General features: G+C 37.6%; 1 protein-coding gene across 1 annotated transcript; it reads right to left on the bottom strand.

Annotated features, from left to right (window-relative positions):
- Nucleotides 1-7,795: 7,795 nt before the first annotated feature.
- Nucleotides 7,796-20,956, bottom strand: LOC306877634 (14-3-3 protein beta/alpha-A-like). Its single transcript, XM_079429500.1, has 6 exons — nt 20,676-20,956; nt 18,483-18,788; nt 14,080-14,203; nt 11,468-11,631; nt 11,236-11,331; nt 7,796-8,998 (listed from the first exon to the last, which is right to left on the bottom strand). Exons 2-6 carry the CDS (start codon nt 18,774-18,776, stop codon nt 8,939-8,941), a joined length of 738 nt encoding a protein of 245 aa, XP_079285626.1. The 5' UTR covers nt 18,777-18,788; nt 20,676-20,956; the 3' UTR covers nt 7,796-8,938.
- Between the last annotated feature and the right edge of the window lie 613 nt (nt 20,957-21,569).

The following is a 21,569-nucleotide window of genomic DNA, read 5'->3' as shown; positions in this document are numbered from 1 at the left end:
CCAGTGCTGTAATACAGATTCATGCAACAATGTACATGCACCAGGTATTTCGATTATAAAATTTCAGATTGAGGTCTTGATATTTTATATATAAATATTTAGAATTTTATTTTAAAGTCATGTCTACATATAATCTGTACAGATTTGCCACTAAAGACTTTTAATGGGAAGAGATGTTTCACCTGCAATGCCACTGCAGACTGCACACGTACGGTGGCTTGTGAGGGTGATGAGACTCAGTGCTTTGTGACAACAGGTGAACCTTTTATTATTAATAATATTAATAATAACCCTTATTTTTATTTAAATCTATACATAGGCAGAATGTCAGTAATTAGCAGTTTTTATTTAGGGCTTTAAAAATCACACCAGCTCTTCTTTTTTTTTGTCCTTCAGGTGAAGTCAATGGAAAGCAGGTGACCACAAAAGGATGTTCAAGCAAGTTGCTCTGTGGGAACGGAACACTGGCACTGGGATTACCTGTACAGTCCTATGGCTTTGGTGCTAACATGACATGTTGTGAGGGAAACCTGTGTACCGGAGCTCAGAGCTTGAGAATTTATTTCCTGATGCTGGTAGCACTTCTCTCTCTGTTTGTCTTCTGATATATGCTCTCTTTCAGTTTTTTTTTTTGTTTTTTTTTGCAGTTTTGGAGTTTTGCTTTTAAAAAAAAAACACTTTTAATTTGTGTTCTGGTATAAAATTAGGCCTATTTCTATAGTTTTATCATTTCATTCTAATGCAATGACATCTAGGCCTATATTTTTACATTTGGTTTAAGTGTGGGGCCATTGTAAACGTTTTTAGAAGTTGGTTGAATGATCCTCAGTTGATCCACATCAAAATAAAATAATAACAATAATAATAATAATATTTTTTTTTATTAAATTAAAATTTAAATTTAAAATTTAAATCTCAATGGCCCTTTTCACAGACTGTGAGACGCGTTTCCACAGTTCTTAACATCGTAAATCTAAGGGTTATTTATTCATTTAGATTTTTTTTTTTTTAATTTTAAAGCATTGTACATTTATGAAACTATACTTTGTTTTATCTATTTGAGCAAATGGAAACTCAAAACACTGAAGAAGCGTTGAGCCCGGAATTCATTGAGGAGATAGAGACCTCTAGTGGTGGTGGAGGGGACTGTAGTAGATGTGGAATGCTGTCACAAGTCCGGGCTCTGCAGTTCTTCCTATCTCCACCAGAGGTCACCATCTCCCGTCCATTCCCCTAACTCCACACACCTGTCACATATCACACACACCTGTCACAAATTACACTCCCAGCTGTTCCCCATTGTCATGGACTATTTATATACCTCACTCCGGCTGCTCTGTCTGGGTGAATTAGTTGTAATTAATTGTATTGGTGGTAGTTGATGGTGAACTCTGGGGATACATGCACTGTGTTGCCGTTTTATGTATCCTGTTTCTGAACCGGTTTTGTTTTGCCTTGTTGGCCTTTTTGTTTCGAATTAAAGAGATTCTTACCTGCATTTGGACCCAGACCTCGTCTTTCCACGGCGCTCCCTAAGTGTTCCGTGACAGAATGCAAATAAAGATGCTTTTCTTGCTCTCCAGACTGTTCAAAATGATCTTTCTTCCCATTTGAGTATCTTTATGTAGAAATCTATGACATTTAACTATACTCAAGTAAATGGTTTCATAGCATCGACCATTAACACAGCCCTTACGAAAATGAACGCAGGTTTTATTGGCTTATAGTAAAAGTGTAGTAACCATGTTTTTTCAGCGTATTTATTACCATTTGTATAACCACAGTTTTACCACAAATACCATGGTTAAACTATGGTTAGTGTAGCAAAACCATGGTTAATTTGTGGTTGCCATAGTTTAATTATAGTAATGTTTATTTGGTTTTATTTGTGGTAAAACCATGGTTAATTTTCGTAAGGGAGCTGCTCTTGGCTTGCTTTACAGTGGTTGACTAGGACTGTCAGTATTATATACAGTAATATAGTATTACAACCTATATTTCATGTTTCATGTACATTCTGGGTTTAAATAGAGGTTACAACAATATTTTTAAATGGGACATATAAAAAACTTAGAGACATTTTCATGAAAAAAAACAAAAAAACAATGCTGATTTAAAAAGGTTTCAGAGACTATAAAAGTGACCATTTCCTTAAGACAATGTGACATTAAAAAGGTAAGAAAGAAAAAAACTGTGTCCTAACAAACTGTCTCAAAAATATCAGACTGAAGAAGCTTATGTATTTGGTTGACCTACCAACGTTGATCTTTGTTGCCCTAATTAAAGTCCTATTACTGTAAACTGCTATGATTGTGGCATTATTTGATAAAGAAAGGTTTCAGTGCAGGCCTGTAATGAATAGAATATAAATATTTCTAATTTTTTTAATAGTTTTGGTTTTTAAAAGTCTTATTATTTGAATTAAAATGTCAATTAAAAATGTGAATTAAAAAAAAGATGTACAACATTAAACTGGCATGAGTTTGTTTGTTTGTTTAAATTAATTATTATTTCTACTACAACAAAAGTAACAGCGGTACATATCATTGGAGGGCCATCATTTTATTATTATTTGTCTTGGATAAAGGGGGACCTGAAAATCCAGAAGGATGAAAACCACTGCTGCAGTTCATTTAAAAAATTTACTATATTTTTGTAATCCTTAATTAGACAGTATTGTGTTTGTGATAATTAAACCCTGATTTACTTCCTGCTTTTTGTTTCATAGCAAAATAAATAAGTGTAACAATCAATTATACAATAACCAGTTACTTTGTTTACACTACACTACCTATACACCAGCATTTTATTCCTTGTAATTTATAAAACCTGATGTCTATAGTCTGTAATAGTGAAAAGCTCCAGGCCATGTTACTACAACACACTAACATTAGCTTCAGACAATAAAACTACTCAGTGCAGGTCAAGCAGCTGTTCTCACATCCTGGTCATATTCCCTCTTGTTTTTGATCCCACTTCTTTCCTGCTTATCTCTACTGCCATATACTTTAAAACATAAAATACGCCATAAAACATTCGTTCTCTATATTTCTCACACATACTGTATATGTCACAGAACGGCCAGGCTCCAACGTCACCCTGATCACTTGCACCTGAACTCTGATCACCTGCACCTGTCACTATCCAATTATCTCATTACCAACACACTACAAAACCACACACCTCAACACAATCTGGCGTCCGGTCTCGTTTATACGAAGTGGACTCCTGCAAGTATATGCTGATACCTACCGCTTGCTTGCCTGCCTGCCTGCCTGCCTGCCTGCCTGCCTGCCTGCCTGCCTGCCTGCCTGCCTGCCTGCCTGCCTGCCTGCCTGCCTGCCTGCCTGCCTGCCTGCCTGCCTGCCTGCCTGCCTGCCTGCCTGCCTGCTTGCTTGCCTCTTGTCCTTTCGCCGAGTGTTGTCATCCGTGTCCTGGATCCCTGTTTGTCATTTCCGGAGCTTCACGACAAAGTGTCGAGGTGTGTGGTTCCCGTTCATCCACGAGCTCCTGTCAAAGAACGCCACGGTTCAGTGAGAGTCTCATTCTCATCGTACAGCATCTCTGCATCTGAAACTTACCGCTGTTATCCCCTGCCTTCGCTCATCTGTACAATAAACCTTACCTTTTATCACATCCTGAGTGTTCCGTCTGCTTCTGTAACAGTATATCAGGGGTCGGCAAGTAAGCTTGGCATCGGGCCAAAAAAATCAGGCCTGTCAGTTTAAATCTAGATTAAAGACCCATCTCTTTAACCTGGCTTACATATTATACATTATTCCATTTCTATAATTCAAATCCGTTGAAGGGTTGTTAGGCTGCATTAATTAGGTCAACCGGAACCGGGAACACTTCCCAAAACACCTGATGTACTTGTTACATTGTTAGAAGAATGGCATCTACGCTAATATTAGTCTGTTTCTTTCTTATTCCGAGGTCACCGTAGCCACCCAGATCCAGACTGTATCCAGATCAGATGGTGGATCAGCACCTAGAGATGACCTCTACAGCCAGGACACCTAGATGAGCCCCAGAGACTGATCCCCAGTGAAGACCCTGTCTCCAAGATGGCCATCGGGACAAGACCACAGGAACCAGATGAGTCCTTTGCACAATCTGACTCTACTTTAGCCTAGATTTAAACTGCTGATTTTGTCTGGCCAGAGGAGAATGACACTATTTCGACAAACTATTTCCCCGTCTAAATACAAGCTGATATAAAGCCACCCAGCTTTATATCAAGCCGATGAAAAGCTGCTTTGACACAATTTGCATTATTAAAAGAGCTATACAAATAATATTGACTTGACTTGACTTTTTATCTTACAATTCTGACTTTTTCACAGAATTGTGAAACTCGCAACTGCGAGATATAAAGTCGGAATTGCGATTTAAAGTCCAGTTTTGGGGGGGGGGACTGATATGTTCTCAGAATTGCAAGTTTATATCACACAATTCTGAGAAAAAAGTCAGAAAAGTAGAAAATATTCAGAAAGAACAAATAAATTCCTTGAGAAATATAACTTCCTGCTCATGTCCACTGCAGTCATCATAGCCTTCACATTCTTTCTGATTTGAGTGATCCTTTTCTATCTAACTAGCAAAATATGTTTAACATGTGAATTCTTGCTAAATATGCAGTTATATTACAGGTCGTTGGCATGAATTGTACTCGTGATGGAGCGCTCTTGGAGCGAGTGAAAACCACGCCGCTCTGACTTTTAAAAAATCCGCTCCTTGCTCCAGTCAAAATCACACGCTCCACTCCGCTCCGCTCACATACTCTGATTGTGAGTAACTGCTGCTGTCATGACAGATCTATTTCAGAACCAGCCGCTATCAAAATAATCTGGCTACGGGTGCGGGCCAGATATTACTGCTGGCAGGCCACTTTTGGCCCGCGGGCCACCTGTTGCGGACCACTGCTGTGTATGATCATAACAGTATAATTAATTAACCAAGTTTCCAGTTTCACTATAGCAACTTCAGCTGGAAAAATTATGAGCTATGTGACACGTTGGCAACACTTTTTTTTTGAGGGACAGTATCAGTTTCAGCATGTTTCATGTTTCTTCAGAGGCTGAGGGATGTAGTCTCCTGTATCTCCCTTCTCATCTCAGTCTGAACTCAAATCAAAATGGCACAGCCTCTACTCTTTGTTCTCATCAGTACACTTTTCTACAAAGGTAATTGTTGGAATTTTTCTTTACGCATTTGTTTGTGTAAAGTATGTTTGATAATTTTGTAGGGTTTTCTATAGTGCATTGTATAACTAGGAGAGCTTTCTGCGTTAAAACATGGGAATAAGGGTTACTGAACTGAATATTTGAAGTAAAAATGCAGCATACTTAAACATCAATATTGTTTTCCTTAGTGTCCTAGATTTACTTTGCATCATCATATTTTTCAGAATTTATATGCTTTGGCAAGACTTTTCGAAAAGGGTTAGGGTTAGGGGTTATTTTTATTTAAATTTGTTGCGCTTAAATATTTATTCAATTTCAGTAAATTCCTTAACCTGCTATCAGTGCATACCTGAGACATCAATTAAATGCACTGAAACTAAAGTGGAGTGTCCTGTTGGTCAGTGTGGGACTATGAGGACCACATCTTATATGGGTAAGTTTTGGGCAGATTGAATATTTGAACTGAAATAATCATTTTAAAAATGAGGCTGATGTAAATTTCTGCTGTAGGAAACAACACATTGGCTGACATGATTATGAAGAACTGCTCTGAAACTCATCAATGTGTGGCTGCATCTGCAAACTTTGGAATTACAAAAATAGTCATCAACAATCAGTGCTGCAATACTAACCTGTGCAACACCCAGAATGAACCAGGTAAGTTTAACATAGGACCAAGAATATTATCATGTGACAATAAAATGCATTTACATCAGACATGACTTCCGCTGGAGTATATTTTGTAACTTTAACTATGCATATTTCATAGCATCACCCCAGATGATCCCAAATGGAATGCACTGCTACACCTGCAGTGGAGAAGACTGTGCATTAACTTTACCTTGTGCTGATGAGGAAGATCATTGTATCAAGGCATCAGGTAAGATAAGACAAAAATCGTCACAGAGTATGGATTAACATTTATATTATTTACAAAGGGTCTTTTTAAAGAAAAATCAAATTAGATTAATTAGATTTGTATTTTTATATTACATATATCCTAAATAACTTTTCCCACTGTTTCTTATGTTTCTTGAGCACCAAATCAACAGTGATTTCTGAAGAATCATGTGAAACCAAAGACTGCTTGAAAATTCAACTTAAAAAATTAAATATAAAAGTATTCATTTGTAATAATATTTCACTTTTTACTGTATTTTTGATCATATAAATGCTTCCTTGATGAGCATAAGAGAAGACATGTAATCTAAACAGCCCCACGTATGCATTCAATTGCATTAGACAACTTTGGTCAGTTTTAAAAATGTTATTTGTTAAATATGAGATATAATATGAGCCTAAGGGTATTTCTGACATCAACATCTCACAGAGTCGAGTGCTCAGCACTGCAGGCAATGAAACTGTGTCATTTTTCAAAGTCTCACTGCCCCAAATGAGATTACTTTGTGTCAGTGTTGTTTTAAAGGTTTTGTAACAACCTCTTCATCGTTTTCAAGTTTTTAGTGATGGTCAGATGATGACGATGAAAGGATGTGTGACCAGAAGTTTTTGTATGGGTGACTTGTCCACCAAGATCGGCCAGTCCAGCATAGCGACGGACCAGAGCTGCTGTAAAGGTCATCTGTGTAACCGCGCTCAAACCACTCCGAGCTGCTTCTTTCAGCTGGCGATTCTGATGTACGTCATACTACAGATGTCATTTTGAGATTTCAATTGTCATGATTCTCTGAGGTTTCATATTTACAAAAAAATCCAGCCAACATTCTCGCAGGTTGGTTATATCGGATAAATAATCATCTTAATATATATTGTTAATGCTTGATTCTAGGATGTGTGAGTATTGGCAACATTAGAGTGCTTGTCAAGTTGTTCATTTTGTATTTACTGAAACTTTCATTTTCCAGGCCATTTTTGCCTCTTTTGCAATATTCAACAAAAACGGATATAAAAAGATTTTGCAAACAAGGGCCAGTAGCTGTATTTTAATCTTCTGATAATTGTTTTTTTTTTTTAAACTAACACTTCTTTGGTCTGAGCATCTTACTCCTGAGTAGTACAGTGTGCAACAATGTACAGATATTTACTGATTATTTTCCTTTCAAGAGGGTGTAGACTTAGGTTTCTACATGGAATTAAGTTTCAATCCACTAATATTTTGTTGCACAAATCCAAATGCCTTGGGCCTCTGAATTGCTGTGGACAAAGGAGATGAAATCTGATAATCTCAAAGCATCTTGGGACTTTTACACAGTTATATCAACATTTGAAAAAAAAAAGTTTATCAAAATGCATTTTGGTTTTAGGACAACTTCGATGAAAGGTTTTCATCCACTTCAAATGTTGACTATTGTGTATATATATCTTTCAAAATTTTGGGGTCAGTGCAATTTGTTTCTTTAATGTAATTATTTGATAAAAATACAGTAATGTATTCTTATATTCATTAGAAATGTCACTTCTGATCAATTATTGAATGCTATAAACTTAATTTATTTTAATAAGTTTATTAAGTTTTATTTTATTAATTTGTGCTGAATTAAAACAAAGAAAAAAAACTACTGACCACAAACTTTTGAACAGCAGCAGTCCTTATGTTTTTCCCTGATGACTATTTTTAGGTTAAATGATGATTTTAGGATGCCAAGAATGAATTCTTCTGAATGCATTTACATCTGATTTACAGGATTTTACTTATCTAATATGGTCAGACACATCACATTTGAACTTAAATAATAACAATAATAAAAAAACACCACATAGTAAAATGATTGTTAAATTATTTTTTAATCCACTTACATGAAATTACATATTTTCCCTCCAAATAACATTTATGCTTGGGTGTTCTGTATGAAAATTCCAGAGACATGACACAAAGCTAGCCAGCCCGACAGTACTCCCTTTCCTCCCCATATTAACTATTTCATAGCCACATGCAAATTAGGCAAGTATCAAAAGAAATGAATGGAAAAAGGACTAAATAAAAAAAAATCAAACCATTTACTGGAGAACTAAATCACACTAGTATTTCCTACTGCTCTGCTTGTACAGTCATACAGTAACAGTATCAAGCAATATGTGCTCTTTGTTCTTAGGGTCCTCTATACCTCGTAATTAACAGGGAATAAGTAAATGCCATTTGCAGGGCACCAAATGCCTGGAATAAGAAAATTGAAAGTGACAAATGGAATGTAACTTCTTTTTTTGCCCATCATTTTGCAGGACATGTGAGCGAGCAGTGCACTGTATGACGTGCGACACTGCCGTTGCTTCTTTCCAAGCTAAAGACTAGCACTGCTACCCTCACCTCTACTCGAAGACAAGGGCTGTTTATAATGCAGACGCTTAAATTGCAGGTGTACATAATGATCATGACAAATGACTCCTCGACAGAGATTTACATACAGTATACGAATAACAAAAGGGTTTAATTTGCAACTTTGCATGAGCTGAGAACTTGCCTCACCACCCGCATTTCTTCCAAGCTAATGCGACAACCTAGAGCTCCCCGCGGAGAAAAGAAGATTAACAGCAGACAAACCTCATCCCCTCCTGGTCCCCCTCCTCGGGCCGCATCCTAACGCCCACCCACCCCTATTTAACCCCTCATACCCATCTCCCATTACACAAATCCTTAGAAAAAAACCCCACAATGACAGGGAAGGAAGAAAGCAAGGAAGGCGCGAGAGTAAAAGAACTAAAAGAGACAGAAGTTGACAATGAGGTGGTCTCAGTGTTGATGGTGAGCTGGAACGATGGCAGGTGAATAACGGGAAGGACGGACAGAGCGAGACTCAGTTTTCCCGGCCCTCCTCGGTGTCCTCGCCGTCACCCTGGTTATCTGAAGTCCACAGCTGTGAAACGGAGGATAGAACACTAGTTAGTCAGTTAGAACACCTTAACACCTGCTCCTAGTTAGCTATTAAATGAGCAGGTTACCTCAAAAATTAATGAACGCTAAGACACTTTATTTTAAACTAGGGCTGTCAAATAAATAAAAAAATAATAAGTGATTTAAACTGCTAATAAATCAGACTGTCACTTAAATTAAATAAACCATTTAAAGTGCTGGCTTAAAGAAATCCTGTTGTCAGCTTTAAAATTAATCTATTATCTAGTGTAAACATGCATAATATGTCTAACAGTAAATGTGTCATAAAATGGTTTTGTACTGCTCCTTAAAACAAAATATTGATTTGTGATTTAATGTTTTTTTTTTTAGAGACAAACCGACAGTTCAAAGACATTTACATTATTGTGGCAGATGAGTAAAACATGAAATAAAGTTATAAATACTTATTTATTAATTTTTTTTATTCAAATGACCTGGTTTAAATTAAAGTGTCTTCCGATTCTTTGAGGTAACTCCTGCATATCTCAATTATTGGACACAATTATTGGCACCCCTAGAAATTCTTAAGAGTAAAATATCTCTGAAGTAATTCCCATTCATATTCACAATTTTGAGCACTCCAGGGGGATTATGAACATGAAATTACCCAGCCATGGCTTACTGTTTCACAGAAATATAAATAGGAAAACAAAGGCCAAATTCCCTTAATCATCCTTCACAATGAGAAAAACCAAAGAATATATTTCTGATGTGCAGCAAAAGATAATTGAGCTTCACAAATTAGTGAAGTGGCTTTAAGAAGAGAGCAGAGCAGTGAAAATTCCCATTTCCACCATCAGGGCAATAATTAAGAATTTCCAATCAACAGAAAATGTTACGAAACTGCCTGGAAGAGGACGTGTGTCGATATAGTCCTAATGCACGATGACCAAGGACCACAGCTGGAGAACTGCAGAAAATAGTTGAGTCTTGGGGTCAGAAAACCTTAAAAAAAAAATTGTCAAACAGCACCTACATCACCACATGTTGTTTGGGAGGGTTTCGAGAAAAATTCTCCTAGCTCATCCAAAAACAATCTCCAGCATATTCAGTTATCAGACACGACTGGAACTCCAAATGGGACTGGCTTCTATGGTCAGATGAAACTAAAAAAATAGCTTTTAAGCAGCAAACACTCAAGATGGGTTTGGTGAACACAGGGATAAAAAGTACCCCAATGTGTACAATGAAATATACTGCTGTATTTTTGATGTTGTGGGCCTATATTTCTGCTGGAGGTCCTGGACATCTTGTTTAGACACATGATATCATGGATTCTATCAAATACCAACAGATAAAAGATTAATAAGTGACTGACTCTGTTAGAAATCTTATAATGGGCCATGTTTGGATCTTCCAACCGGACAATAATCCAAACAAAAACCTCAAAAACAACACAAAAATGGGTCACTGAGCACAAAATCAAGCTTCTGCTATGGCCATTCCAGTCCTCTGACCTGAACCCTGTAGAAAATGAGTGGGTGAACTGAAGAGAAGAAGCACCAACATGGAGCTGGGAATCTAAAGGGTCTGGAGTGGTTCTGGATGAAGGAATGGTCTCTGATCTCTTGTCAGGTGTTCTCTAACCTCATCAGGCATTATAGAAGAACATTTAGAGCTGTTAAACTGGCAAATGGAGGTTTCAAAATGTATTTAATAAAAGAGTGCCGTTAATTGTGGCCAATGTGGATTAGAGAAAAACATTTAATTATGATATCCCCCCCCCCCCCCATTTTAAAGTATAAATGTCACATAAAAACCCCCCAGAAATGATACAAATCTACACACACACACAGTAAGAGAGACAGAGAGAAGTAACTTTTGAAAATAGTGAAATCTATATTCTATTTATAGTCTATATACTGTAGTTATAGCATTATACATTAGCTATAACAATATAGTTGGAATCAGAATGATTCATCCCAGCTGATGAATAATAAAACATTGACAACCAATAAGAATTCACCTGACTTTAGAGAACTCAAGGATTTAAAATGGCAGATTATGTAAGCACATTTTACAATAAACAGAATGTCATCCTCAGCTGGTGTGGATAATAGCTGGATAATAGTTATCGTTCTTTGTGTGGGCCTTAAATCTATCAATGACCTATAGCCCACAAAAATGCATTTAGTAACTGGACTACATTAACGGTACATAAATTGTCTTGTCTTAACCTGCTACTAAAGAGAAACTCACTGTCAAATTGTCCCGCAGTAGCTGCATGATCAATGTGCTGTCTTTGTATGATTCTTCATTCAGTGAATCAAGCTCTGCAATGGCCTCATCAAAAGCCTAGGAGGAAAAGATCAACCAAGAACAAGATGAGTGAGAAGTTATGGGCATATGATGATAATATTTTGAATTGAAAATATAATTGTGGGTATATCTCTTAATATTGTTTATTAGCCTGTGTGTGTGTTAACCTTACCGTTTTGGCAAGCTTACAGGCCTGGTCGGGCGCGTTGAGAATCTCGTAATAAAATACAGAGAAATTGAGCGCAAGGCCCAGACGAATGGGGTGTGTGGGCTGCATCTCTGCCTTACTGATTTCAAATGCATCCTTGTAGGCCTCCTGTGAATTGGCAATGATAGCTGGAGATACAAAGAGAAAATGCATCAATGTAATTGCATATTTTCAAGATTTGATGATAATTGAACAACATTTATATAATAAGCTTAAAGAATAAATTGTGTAACCGTTTATATTATGTCTAAAATGTTACTGAAACTGAAGTATGAATTGAAATTTCAATTTAAACTTTGTACTGAATTGTTTTATAAAAGCAATAATCAGACTCACATCTGTGCTAATGTTCTGAATATTTAAACTTGAGTACAACTTGTGTGATTTTTCTTTATTCTTTTCACTCAATTTTGAATTAAGGAAATTGTAGAGTTAAATGAGGAATAAGCAACAAAAAGAGAAAAAGAGTCTTTTCAGCTGACATGAACGAACACTTCTTTCTGTAAACCAGTGAAATGACTTTTTCTCACTAGGGGGCGTTAAAGCACAAATTTTCCAGTTAGGACAGTTAAATTAGAAAGCGTTATAAAGCTTAGCACTAGGCACTTTTAATATTACACTTAAAAATAAAGAGAAGAAAACATTCTGTCAGAATTGAGCTATTCTGATCAACCAACAAAAGACTATCTAAAATCATAAAACTATATTCACAATTTATTATATATTACCCATTTAAATCAAATTATTTTTATTTTACCATTTTAATAACACTGCCATCCTGACAACTGCAATCACCCATTGTAAAATATTTTTATTTTTAGATCCATTTCCTCTGTAGAAGGCAAGTCTCTGCTCTGCTTTCACGGTCACCCGTGGCTTGACGGACATGAAGAGCCACAACTGTTTCTTCAAGAGGCCATTTCTGTTTTGATTGTACTCTGCTGCTAGTAGACACACATCTCTTTATAAACCTCAGGAATTTCAGAATGTGTTGCTAACAACTTAGCACTAGGATTAAGATTTCACACTGTTAGAATGATGTAGGGCCTTTCAGTCAACACCATTTGTACAGTGAGAACTAAGGATCTGATAGCGTCGGTGAGAGACAACCCAATCAATATAAAAAGAGAATTATATTCCATTTCCTTCTTAACAAGACGGAACAGGAATCCGACAAGCTGTGAAGCAGCTCTGGAGCTCCACCCACACACAGGCTCTCACATGTCTGCACCTGTTTCAATGAAGGAAGGAAATCACACTGCAAACCGTTTCCCCTGTAGACCTAAAGACCCTCCTTTTATTATTTTTTGTCTCTCTCTTTCCCATAACTGAATCCTAAAGCCACGCCCTGAGAGCCTGTCAACCTCCTGGCACAGGAAGGCTACTGCAAGATTCTTCCTGTTATGCACACCGCAGCCCTGTTTCTTTCTGACTCTACCAAGACAGATAATGGAGAGCAAAACATTTCAAGGTTTATATAGTATCTGCTTTAAATAGAATCAGCCTGTGAACAGTCTCTGGTAATTACCTAAAACTACAACTGAAATGTTTGAGGTTGGCAAGGTTTTTTTTTTTTTTTTTTTGAAAGTCTTGTGCTTACCAAGGATGCATTTATTTGATCAAAAATACATTGTTGTTATATTGTGAAATACTGCTACAATTTAAATAACTAATATATCATAAATTATTTAATATAATTTATTCCTGTGATGGCAAAGCTGAATTTTCAGCAGCCATTACTCCATTCTTCAGTCTTTCATGACACTTCAGAAATCATTCTAATATGCTGATTTGCAGCTCAAAAACAATCATCTCATAATAATAATATTTTTTTTTAAAGAACAGCATTTATTTGTTGTAACAAAGTAAAAGATTTTTCTGTCACTTTTGATCAAATTCATGCATCTTTGCTGAAAGTACTCACGACTGTCCAAAAAAAATAAAAAAAAAACTACCTTGAGGCAAAAACATGGTGCCATTTACTATTGAATTTTTCACTGAGGGAGCCAAAGTTTATGAATGAACCACAACTGCTCACCCCCCCCCCAAAAAACAGATCCTCTTTAGAGATTTCCACCCCCTTACTTCCTCTCAAGCTTGGCTTGGTGTCAACATTTTGCGGAAACGTTACAATTTTAGCAGAAGTTAGTACGTTCAGAGGCAGGTGGTGGAGACTAGTCACTACCGCAGCTTTTAGAGACATGCAGCATTGTTCAAATGCCTACACGATTAACTAGCTAACTCAATCTGACATTGTTAACCGGATTTAATGATATAAGGAGCTCCAAGGGGTGCTAGACATCCATCTCAATCTTTCTAGTACATTTAAATTTACTAAACTCACCTCAGACCTTTTAACATTTAATTGAACGAAGAATATATTTTGTTTACACTGAAAGCCAATGCAAATCCAAAACAAACAATTCTGGACCACAATAACTTTCAATTTAAGGACCAAAATAGGGAGAAAAGAAGAATAAAGTCATACAGGTTTGGACGGAACAACCTGAAGGTGAGTAAATGTTTGGATGAACTTTCCCTTTAATATTAAGGATAGACTTAAGAGAATGGCTTACAGCTTTTCTCCTCTCCCAGAGCCACCTCTGCTAAGTAGCGATAGTAATCGGCTTTCATTTTCAGATAGAAGACTTTACTTTCAGCCGGGGTCGCCTTTGGGATGAGGTACTTGTCCAGAAGAACCTGTGACACACAGACAACAGAGAAAATCCATATTAGTGGTTTGTCAAATGGTTTCATGTCCTGGTTTCAGTGTGGTAGTAGAAAAGGGGGAAGTAGTCCAGAGTAGAACAAGAGTCAACAGTAATAAAGAGATGAACAGATAAGATAAGAGCTCTGTAAAACTCGTTTGAGACATGTTGTTACAAAAAGAGGCCCAGGTGAAACCATGAAACCTCTCGAGCAAAATGTGCCATTTACAGTAAACACCCTTCACAGTAAAAGACCCTTCACTTAGTCCCAACAATGTGGTTTCTAGAATTTCAGCATTCTGGGCATTTTTAGACAACCTTGCCTTTAGGGCTGACAGAGGTCCGACGGCTTGTGGCAAGACTGCAGTTTCTGAGACTTTCTGTTGCAGGGAGGGAGGAAGGGGAGAATGGGAAAATTGACTATGCTGTGTGAGCTAGAGCTCGTGGAACTAGGTCATTGAGCTTGCTGGGCTTGTTCACAGCTCGGCTGGCCTGATTGTAGCCACCCTGAACAGAACCACAGGCTCGTCGTTGCAACACAAGCATGCTTAAACTCTCCAATGATGCCCTAACAAACCATCTTAATGATGGAGGAAGTCTTATTGGAGCTAATTGATTTTGTCAAGGTCACTCCATAAAAAATATGGAGCATATGCTCTCATCTCATAGGTCTGTGACCTTGATTACATCAAAGGTCAAAATCACAAGACTTTATATGTGCAAAAGATGCAGGGATTTCCATAATCAGTGGAATCATTTAGGCATTCCAATTCAAATTAGTAATTTAAGCTTGTTACGTCACGTCACTGATGAACCAATGACCTACTTGTGCTTTCAATGGTGGGGAGCAATGCATGGCATCAGAACACAATTCCATAATGTAGCTCTAAGCTAACAGATACACAGTTATGGGTTTGCATAACCATCTGCTTCTCCATCGTCTTTATCAAGTCGAGACATGTGCATGGGAGATCACAGCAGCTTGTGTCAGGTGAGCGGTTTTATCTTTTCATTTGATGTGTAGATAGTGATGATGAAGTGTGACTTGCCAACTTCCACTCACCCCCTTCCATATTAAATAACACAATATAAAGCTATGTTTACATTACCGAGAATTCAGTGAAATTTTGTGGAAAAAAAGTCCACTGTCTATTGTCATTAGTGTAGTGATGTATGAAGCTCAGGTCAAACAGAAGTCACTTTCAAATTACGCAGTTTTCTGAATATGTGTGACCATTGTGAAATCTGTGTGGGGAAATCTTTCATCTTCACACAAAATTCCCATTCGCTTGCTATTGAAATCACTGAAGCTTGCCTAATTAAAAAACAAACACTGAGCTATAGTAAATGTGTCCACACCATAACTATGTCAGACACAAGCAAGTAATTTCTTAATATACTACATAAAGAAACGCAACAGGACAACAGTTTCTGAAAGGAGATGGAAAAGGGAATTAAAGAGCAATAAACATTTATAATTTAAACATTTTAACATTTGCCCATCCAACAGTAACCTCTCTGAAATGGTTAAGATGTATTCTGGAACTGCGCCCTAAACAGTCACAACACAAAGGGACAAGAGACACTACATTTTTTGTCACTTCATTTCTACTGAACCAAAACCCCTTCTTCATGTATATTAAACATGGAAAAAAAGAACTGAATGTGTACATATTAGGGATGTAAGGATATCAAAATTCCCAATACGATAACATTGCGATATAAAGTCCACGATATGATATTTATAAATTTAAATAAAAAAGACAAATGAAGATTTAGGGGAAAAAATGGTCAATTTTGTAAATTTTAAAGTTACATTTTTCTATCTAATGCACTTTGAAAGTTCAAAATTAAGCACTCCAACCCATGTTCCTAAGAAAATTTAAGTCGAAAAAAAAAATAAGTCAGTGAATTGACTTGTACCTGAACTTTAAAGGGGTCTCAACCCACTTTTTAGCTGTGATATACTGTCTCAGTCTAAATTACATTCACACTGGTGTTTTAGAAGCCGAACAAATTAGAATATAATATTATATAACAAATTCTTAATTTGACAAATGATGCTGGAGAAAAACTGACGTTTTTAATAAGCATGTAATAAACATGAAGTAAATAAGCATGATTTTTGCATTATGAGTGTGAAAACATTCTAATTGGCTGTGATTTTGTTGCATTGCACAGCCTTTTTGCTTTCTGCATAGAGAAAAAACACTTGCCACTGAAATCTTGTCCTATCATGCCCGGGTAGGACGCAGTGTAAGGGATTTAAAGTACTAAATGAACATTTGGTTACATAGGAATTCATATGTCATCATAGTCTCGTTTCACTCTCCTAAATGCTAAAGCAGTGAAAGTAAAAAGCCCCTTTGGTTGTAATGTGGAGAGCTACAGGTCAGTGGCCCAAAAAACAGGAGCTCAGCTGCTGTCATTATGGGATTAGAGGTGACTCAACCTGTGCGGTAACACAGCCCTGTGGCCTTCAGCCACTTTCATGCTATGTGCACACAAATAAATTTTTCCCTTCCCTTCAAACACATCAGGCAGCCTGGCCAAAATACTTATTCTACTTTGGTTTGAGCTCATCGTCATCAGGAGCTGATGAAGAAGAAAGATAAGAAAACAAATACTGTCCTAACGAAAAGTCGTGCTCATCTACAAGCAGCTAGTTAAGTGTTGTACTGTGCCCATGTTCGGTCCACAGACATATTGTGGAGTTCAGCCGTCCTCATGCTCTCTGGAGGCCTCTTCACTTCCCACACCTCATTACATAGCCTCTTCTCTCCCACCCAAGCAGCTGCTAAAAGCTAATTAGCAGCCTCTCTCACTTACTCAGACATTGGCCGAAGCCTCAGAGTGAGTATGTTTCTCAGGGGATTCACTTATGGCTTAGAGTTGAAGTGGACATAAAACTCATGTCTTCTGTAATGTTCAAGGACTCGGTGATCCGTCACTAGCACAACTCTGCTTTTTTCACTGGTTGAAAAAACAGGTGAGTTAATAGTAAAACAACAACAACAGAGAAACAGATGAGTTATTTTTATTTTACTAACCCATTTTTTACATATATTGTTACATATTTATCCTTTTACTTTATAATAAGCTGTTTTTTTTTACAATAGTTCTTTTAAAGGTGAATTTAACCGTACAGTTTAATATTTACATGTGTGTATAAGCAAAATTAGAATTTTTTTTTACTAATTACCATTTTACTATTTTTACTATTAAACATTTTAGAATATTCATTAAAACACAAAACCAATACAAGTTTCCTTATTGTGAATTTTTTCTTCAATAAAAAAAAAAAGAAGAAAACACAACAAAAAAACATTAAAAAATATTTTTAAAAATGTAACAACTCTCATAAGTCTTATATCTGAAACATTTACAAACAACTTTTCTGTTCTGCTACCATTACTTAAAATGTGCCAGCTATTTAATGTTAACTGACAAATAAATAACTAACCAATGTTTTAGCAAATGCACTAAGTCTGTCTCCATTTTGGGATGGAAAGGACCACTTTTGACAATCTACTTATTAATCTAATCTATTTTACATTGAGTATACTGTTATACTCAAAAATCCATTGCATTACAGAAATGGATTACCAATAATGATTTACAATGACTTTAAATTTACAGACACATTTCACCCTAAATTCAAATATCACAGCTTTTTGTGAACCCACTTTCTGTGTATGACCTCCAATTCAAAGTATACTGGTTTACAGGCATTAGACCAGCTAGAGCCTGTATCAAGCAAAGTGCTCTAGCTTTTTTGGATCTCTAATTTTTCCCATATGACACAAGGATACTTTTTAGATAACGGCATGGTGTTTTTAAGCACAAGTACACCTTATATACATTCTGCACAATATAAGGCAAGTGTTTAGGAACCACATTACATAAAGTCTATGCAATGTGAATTCCATGCTCTACAGAATCTATATAAAAACTGTAATTTCTGCAGGCCGAAACAGAAGTTAAATAGACCCTGACCCATTAAATCTGTCATCAGGGCTACAATAACTGTCCCAAGGTAAGGACACCTGTGCATGCGTTGGAACAAATGAGATCAGGCCTGGACTAATAGGCTTGGCTCAAAGAGGGCCTTGCTCATGATGAGTAATTAATGCAAGCAGGATTATCAACTTATTTTACCCACCAACACTTGGAAATAATGAAAGACGGACCAGAGCAAATGTGCGTATATTGTGCGTATCCCTGGCTCAGAATAAAAACGACTGGGATTATCTCAGTTGTAAGATCCTTACCAGTACGTCATTGCAGATCTCCTTCAACTCCTTCTCGATCTTTTCCCGATATTCCTTGACCATTTGCTGCTTCTTATCGCTGCCCTCCGTCTTCTGCTCGATGCTGGAGACCACTCTCCAGGAGGAGCGTCGGGCACCCACCACGTTCTTGTAAGCCACCGAGAGCAGGTTGCGTTCCTCATTAGACAGTTCAATGTCACCCTCTGTGACAGACTTCATAGCGGCTGCCATGTCATCATAGCGCTCTGCCTGCTCGGCCAGCTTGGCTTTTTGCACTAGCTCGCTCTTGTCCATGGCTGCTCAGTGCTGGGGAAAAAGAGTTACAGAGTTCAGTCAGACACGGAATCTGGTTCATTCAAGGTGTAACAGACTACTTACAAGCCAACCCTGAAAGTTCAGTTTTAGATAAAACTAATTTGAATGAAGCTTTGTCATTTTTTATTTATCTATTTGTATTATTGAATATATGCAAGAAAACTGGGCAATCATCCTTGCGGAAGTCCTGAAAAATTCCATAGCAGTGAATCAATTTTGCTGGCATTTCACAGGATGTGCTGCTGTGCTACTCTTCTGACCATGCACATTATATAATGCCATGCATATTACATAAAATAAAATTTACATAACATTGTCATTATACAACAGGGAAATCTACAACAAACGGTCAAATCTATCTATGCGCACCGTTACTTTCATCTAAATTATGGAAAGCCTTATGTGTAATATCAAAAAGTGAATGTATGAGAGAAACGGAAGGAACCATAAAGCACTTTGCAAGCATCAAAAGATCTAATCAAAAATTCTAGTGGCCAATCTTGCACACAGCGGGGAAAAAAAACAGAGTTATACCATAAGTATTTGCCCTCCAGGGTCTCATTACAGTGCGATGAAATATGCGGATGTGCTGTTCTCGACAACCACGCCCAGTTCCCATAGCTACCAATTCACGCGCTTTACATATTATGCCTTAAAGGGGTAGTTCACCCTCAAAAAATGAACACTCTGTCATCTTGAACACACCCTCATGCCGTTCCAAACCCGCATGACTTTCTTTCTTCCGTGGGACACCAATAGAGATGTTTGGCAGATTGACAACCTCAGTCATCATTCATTTCCATTGTTTGCTCAATGTTCGTCAGTGGCGACTGAAGCTGTCAGTCCGTCAAATTCTGATGAACGCGTTACACAAAATACAGTAAAGCGGTTTAAACACAATGGTAAGTAAATAAAAAACATTTTAGGTGAACTATCCCTTTCCATGTTGCCATGCGCTAAAATATCCGTCGCTGTCTCACTAGGTGACTTGCTGACTACACAAAGCTTGACCAGCAACATCAGACTACAGCCGTGGGACTTGTTTATTACAAAATATACAATGCATACAAACAACAGCGCTGCTCCGCACTACATCAAATGTGCCAAGCTAAAATGTCATGGTGACATTTTACCGCTGCTTTCAGGTTAAAAGCCAGTTAGCTTGTTAGCTAAGCCATATGATGAAGGCAGGTCTGCCCAGCCCATCTCCATGGCTGATTGACCTCACAGCAAAGAAAAGCGCTGCTATCTGTAATGTCAAGACACCACCGATGCGTTTTTAATGATTTGCATAAGTTCTTTGTGTCGATAAGACTGATAAAGCAAATGGAGTCGATGTTTGTCAGGCGGCTCTCTCGATTACAAGACATGCTGGAAGCTCGTCCGACAATATCAGCCGAATTACGGAACCTGAAACCATCGAAGATAGATAGAGAGTCGATAAATGTGTTACCATAACAGGAGAAAGTTCACTGAATTAAAAGTGGCAGAATTGAGAACAGAGACACGAGAAAACCTTCGGCTTGTTTCAGCACCAAAAATACACCGAAACACTATTTTACACAAGGTCGCACACACAAAATTGCAATTGAGGACCAGAGTATGATCTACACCCGAAAACGTTTCATTTTAGCCGCAATCTTTAACTGAAAGCTCGACCACATAAGATAACCAAGAGGAAGAAACAAAAAGGGGCGGCCTAGATCTGCCAAGCAAAGGCTTATTGTTCATTTTCAGTACGTTAGCATCACTAGCTATTCAGTCCTGTGCCTAGCATCGTCCATCGCCGTTGAGTTTCGTTTCTCATCGCAAATGATAAAACAGCAAAAATAGGACCAATGCGCATGGCGTGTATCCCGATCTAGCGGATTCTCTTACCTGAGTGTCTGTGAATAACGACGGTCCTGTCGGAGCTAAGCTAACTGCGGCTCACAGCTGATTCTCACGGCGGTCGTGCTAATCCACGGGGTTTCCCTCCAATCAGACCAGCCCCAGGAGCCGAGACAAGGCTGGGCCACGTGACGTCAAAGGTAACCAAGGCGACGGCTGACTTCAAGTTGTCTGTGATTGCACGAGAGCCAGTTCGTGATTCAGTGGTGCACCATTTTCCGTCGATGTCCTCAGCCCGTCTGTTTCCATAAATTATACCACCAAGGTCTATCCGTTTAGGTTATGTTTCATAGTTATAATGTGACGTTTAACTCCTAAAAGAACGTCAAGTGTATTATTAACTGCATCGCGATGAGTCAAATTGTTCCATGTTTACAAGTGTGCACAAGAATAAGATGGTTGGATAGCTTATGAATTACAATATTTATTTATATTTAGAAAATTGCTTATTGAGGGCCCTCACATAATTCAGTGCTTCAAATTGTGTTATTATATAACCAAGTTATTAAAAGTATACTGAATATAAAAATCCTCCACAAAAAAACGTTTCTTGAATTGAACTAATGCCTAAATATGTCTATTTGCAACTAGGCAGTTGTAATCAATTCTTTTTTCTTCTGAAAATCATGTAATGGCGATTGTGAAGAGACCATCATGAGCTAAATTAGAACACAGGCCATACTGAGCTTGCTTGGAAGAAGAGGAGCTATTTCTGCACTACTCCAGTTTGTTTCCATGGGGAATGAGTCTATTTTCTACATTGTCACATGCCCTCCCATCAGATATGAATTCAGTAACCTATTTCAGGGCAAAACTCTGTATTATTGGTGCAAGTTAAGTCCACAGTGAGACCAAAGCACTTGTGCAACCAGTGTGTGTGTG

Source organism: Barbus barbus (assembly GCF_936440315.1).
Source record: "Barbus barbus genome assembly, chromosome: 12".
In the NCBI taxonomy this organism is placed as follows: Eukaryota; Metazoa; Chordata; class Actinopteri; order Cypriniformes; family Cyprinidae; genus Barbus; species Barbus barbus.
This window is presented reverse-complemented; position numbering and strand designations above follow the sequence as displayed.

Excerpts from the sequence above, each read along its gene's own strand:
- LOC306877634 (XM_079429500.1), bottom strand. The coding sequence starts at position 18,776 with ATGGACAAGAGCGAGCTAGTGCAAAAAGCCAAGCTGGCCGAGCAGGCA. Across the intron at positions 11,332-11,467 it reads CCTGTAAGCTTGCCAAAACG|GCTTTTGATGAGGCCATTGC; the intron begins GTAAGGTTAACA and ends TTTTCCTCCTAG. Across the intron at positions 8,999-11,235 it reads TACTGCGGGACAATTTGACA|CTGTGGACTTCAGATAACCA; the intron begins GTGAGTTTCTCT and ends TCCGTTTCACAG.